Below are 4,883 nucleotides of genomic sequence, written 5' to 3' on the forward strand. Positions count from 1 at the left end.
AGCAGACCTTTTAAGGCGGTTCCCAGTGACCTACTTCCTCCAGTGAGGCTCTACTTTGAAAAGTTTCCAAAATGCTCCCAAATAGTACATCCACCTGAGGACCAAGAATTCAACACAACTGGACTCCTGATGAAACACCATGTCATGCAGCCTTGAGGCGGGGGAAGGCCTTGGACTTGCCTCTACTGGATGTGCCTCCCCCTGAGAGGCCTTGCCTTCTTGTGGAAGGGAAGTGGAGGGTTGGTTGGGGGGAAGGCTGTGGGAGCAGGAGGGAAGAAGAGGGGGACCTCTGATTGGTGTGTAAAATGAAAAAAAAAATCTTAATAAAAAAAAAAGAAAACAAGAATTCAACACAAGAGCTATAGGTTTGTATTTAAACCCTATCATCCTGTGTTCTCTTGACTTCCCTTCCCTCTTCACTCCTTTTCCTGTCAACTATGTTTTTCATCCTTAGACTTTGAAAGAATCCTTATGACACAGTCTCGTATCTGCTTGGTTTTCACTCCATAGACAACAGGGTTCATAGTGGGAGGCAAAAGCAGATAAATATTAGCCACAATGATGAGGCAAGATGGATGGATTACATGGTCCCCAAATCGGTTTAAAAAGAAACAAAAGAAGGCTGGGCCATAGGAGAAAATGATGGCACAGATGTGGGCAGTGCAGGTGCTGAAGGCCTTCTGCCGAGCATCTGCGGAGGACAGGCTGACCACTGCCCTCAGGATCATGGTGTAGGAGACTGTGATGCACAGGATGTCAAAGCCCCCAATCAAGAGGGCAATCATCAAACCATAAACAATATTGACCTTGATATTCCCACAGGAGACCTTGGCTACAGATAACTGGTCACAATAGGTATGGCGTATCATGTTGCCTCTGCAGTAGGGGAGTTGCTTTGTGATGAAAACCAAAGGAATAATGAGCACCACTGCTCTCAAGAAAGTGGCAAGCCCAGCTTTTGCAATGACAGGGTTGGTGAGGATGGTGGAGTAGCGCAGAGGATAGCAAATTGCTACATAGCGATCCAGAGCCATGAGCATGAGCACCCCAGACTCCATCCCAGTGAAAGTATGAATGAAGAACATCTGGACTAGACAGTCATTAAAGCTGATTTCCTTAAGGTAGAACCAGAAGATACAGAGAGTTTTGGGGATTGAAGCAGTGCACATGACCAGGTCAGTAAAGGATAACATAGCCAAGAAGTAATACATGGACCTGTGAAGGGAATCCTCAAAGAAGATGAGGTAGAGGAGTCCACAGTTCCCCACCACAGCTACTGCATACATAGAACAGAATGGGAAGGAAATCCAGACATGCATGTCTTCCAGGCCTGGGATCCCATTCAGAATGAATGAGGCTGGGGTCACCTCTGTTTGATTCAGCAACAGCATGTTGAGGTTGGAATCATCTTCAAGAGGCTTCTGATGTCTGGGTTTTTATTTGTTTGGCAGTGTAACCTTCCAAGATTAGGATAAATGAGAAAGATAAATTCTCATCTCTCTTTTCCATTTGTTAAGTAGTCATTTTATTACCAAACAACTAATTAAGTAAATAAGTAATTTAAATCCAAGAATATAGCTCCTCACTGGTAGAACATCCACCTAGCATGCTAAAGACTTTGGATTCAATTCCCATACAAAATATAAATTCTAAGCTGATAACTTGTTGATTGCCAATTTATTGTCCATCAATTACACACACATTGTTTAACAATTACTAAGTGCTTTGTCTTATCACTGTTATTTTAAAACAAGAAGGAGAAAGATGCATCAAGTTTACAGGTGTTCTATTTTATGAACTTTTAATATGTTGAGAATTTCACACACACAAACATAAAATGTATTTTGGTCATATCTATTCTCCCCCATAAGTCTTCTCAGAATCCACTTGCCATACCCCCTCTCAACTTGAATACTTATCACAACCCATTGAGTCCTATCAGTAATTTCTGTATGTGAATGGGGGTAGCACCATCCACTGGAGTATGGGCAAGCTACAAGGTGCCATTTTCCTGAAGAACACTCAGTCTCGCTATTCTGGTAGTCCTTTAACCATGAAACCTCCTCAGGTAGGGTGAGACTTCATGAACTCCTCTTTCATCTATGCTGAAATTTGGCTTGCTTGGTCTTGTGCAAGATGCTGTGAGGAGTTCATGAAAGTGATGACTCTGTCATTTCTAGAAGACACTGCTTCACAATAGCCCTCCCCAATCTGGCTCTTGCAATATTTCTGTCCTTTCATCCACAATATTCCCCAAGCCATAAGGGTGGTGGGTATAGTACAGATGTCCCTTTAGGGTTGAACTCCCCACAGTCACTCATTCTTTGCACTCTGACCAGTTGTCTCTCTATTAATGGCTGTTCATTGCTAAAACAAGCTTTCTAGGTAAAGCTTGAGAGCTGCACTAATCTATTGGTATACAGATAACTACTTAGGAGGCAGTTTGATAATATATCTGTTTCACAAATAAAAAGTAGTAAGATCTCCACTAATGCCTATGATATACCCATTTGTGGCTCATAGCCAGTTTTACAGTATCAAGCATGAGTTCTATGCCATGAAGAGAGCCCTAAATCCAATCTGAAATCCCTTGATTATCTCTGTAACATCTACGATACCAAAAATGCAAAGTCAGTCATGACCATACTGGCAGATTCATGACTGGGTAAGACTATTGATGACTTTTCTCCTCTACCAGCCTGTGTATATATATATATATATATATAATATATATATATATATATATATATATATCTTAGTACAATACTTGTGCTATAGTAAACACAAATATGAGCTACTAATATATATATATATAGAGAGAGAGACTTGATCCTCACTTTCATATAGCAATATTTTTTGTAGCCTGACCCTTGTAACTGAGTAAATGGCAGTAATGTATAGATGAGACTTCTTCAAGCATTAGTGGCAAAACTTAACCCTCCATTTCTTGTGAATCTGACAATAAATATGTAAGCATATAAGTTAAATTTCTTGTTTTGTGACCAAATACCCAACAAAAGTAACTTAAGGAAGGTGGGATTTATTTTGTTATACAGTTTGAGGGGATAGATTCAGTCTAGCACAGCAGATGAATCTATCATGGCGGTGGGCAGATGAGACAGCAGATCACATTGCATTTGCAGTCAGAAATCACAGAAAAATGACCACCAGTGCTCTGCTTGTTTGCTCGTTTTTGTTTATGCTGGAGCTCCAGGACATGGAAAGCTGTCACTCACATTTAAGGTAAGTATTTCCAGTCTAGAAGCTTCCTAACAGACATGCCCAAAGATTTGTCTGCCAAAAAATTTTAAGTCTTGTCAAGATGACAAAATTGGCCCTCACACTGTTGTATAATGTATGTGACCTTTGCAGGTTTCACATCATTTCCAAGTTGATTTTATTTACTTTTATGACTTGTTTCCTTATACATTAGTTTTTATTTAATCTTGCTAAGTCAGATGATTTATTGATTACTTTATACCTAACGTTATAACTTGATGATCAGCATATGCCTAAGAGGCTTTAGAAATCTACAAACTTCCTGTGATAAGGGAATTTCATGAACCTGTGTGGTTTGCTAGAGGTTCGCACATAAGGAGCTTCCTTCACTGGAGACATCTTTAATTACATATATTACATATATCTATTCCTGAGAGCCTTCAAATTTCCAGGAGGATCCCACTGATCTTAATCCCACAGCAGCAAGTGGAAAACTGGATGCCAGTGTTCTTGGAAGAGTGGAGGGTCCAGAGGATGTCAAACTTAAGTGTGAACATTGGGTTCAACCTCCAGTTTATTAAATGTCTCTTGTTTGACCTTTGTCACACCTGATCTGTATTTACTTGTAAAGTTTCTAAAGTCTCTCAGAATGAACTTCCAGTCACTACACGTGGTTATTTAGCATTAGGTTCATAGATGAATCAGTGGCATTTGATCTGATCATTTATTACCCACTTTTTCTCAGTACCTCCCTGTTTTGCTCTTATGAGTTTGCACTGAGGCTGGCAGACCAGTTTTTGTGAGAGTTGCTGTTGTCTCATTTACATGTTCATAATAGTATTCTTCAAAATATATATCCTTGGAATATTATAAAGCCAAAGAAAACTTTAGGACCTAACAAGACATGTTTCTTGTTCTTAGATCTGAACATGGTTATGATCCTGTCTAACAGAAAGGGACAGAGAATTCCTTCATGTTGATGTCATATTGTCTACTCATGTCTAACTGGTATGATTGCAAAATATTTCCTTTTGGGTCCCATCATAACCCCAAAACCCTTCTAAAACTTTACTTACTCTAGAAACATTCAGCTCTATCTTGAGTAATACACAATCCCTGACTTAATGTTGTAGTTAGTTAAAAAAAACTATTAGAGTGATCAATCTTAGTTTGAAATATTAACTGTGGTTATATAAAATCTTCTTATATTTTGGGACCAATTATAAATTTAAAAGTCTTAATTTTATAACAAATGTTTTTTATTTTTATATTTGCAGTATATAGCAAGTTACATGATAGCTATCAGATGTAAACATATTTTTGAATGGGTGGCCAGATTAATCACTATTACCTGACATTATTAAACTTAAATCTAACATTGTATGCAAAACACAAAAGGAGTCACCATAAAAAAATATAATTTATACCACATAAATAAGAAGAAACATAAATTTTCCCAAAACTTATAAAAATTAGAGAAAAAATAAAAATTACCCTCAAAATGGCAAAAATGATTTGAATTAATTTAAATGTTTCCTTTCAAAGTAAATTATTTGACTAGTACCACAAACTGGTCATAATTCAGTTACTTTTTTAAGAATATAAAGAAGGTGCGTAAGAATTAAAATTATGAGGGCGGTGGTGGCACACGCCTTTAATCCCAG

General features: G+C 38.2%; 1 protein-coding gene across 1 annotated transcript; it reads right to left on the reverse strand.

Annotated features, from left to right (window-relative positions):
• Nucleotides 1-431: 431 nt before the first annotated feature.
• Nucleotides 432-1,391, reverse strand: LOC114686908 (olfactory receptor 52N4-like). Its single transcript, XM_028861578.1, has one exon. The coding sequence runs from the start codon at nucleotides 1,389-1,391 to the stop codon at nucleotides 432-434; it is 960 nt and encodes a 319-aa protein (XP_028717411.1).
• Nucleotides 1,392-4,883: the final 3,492 nt, after the last annotated feature.

Source organism: Peromyscus leucopus, chromosome 1 (genome assembly GCF_004664715.2).
Source record: "Peromyscus leucopus breed LL Stock chromosome 1, UCI_PerLeu_2.1, whole genome shotgun sequence".
NCBI lineage: Eukaryota > Metazoa > Chordata > Mammalia > Rodentia > Cricetidae > Peromyscus > Peromyscus leucopus.

Coding starts and splice junctions, on each gene's coding strand:
- LOC114686908 (XM_028861578.1), bottom strand. CDS start 1,391: ATGCTGTTGCTGAATCAAACAGAGGTGACCCCAGCCTCATTCATTCTG.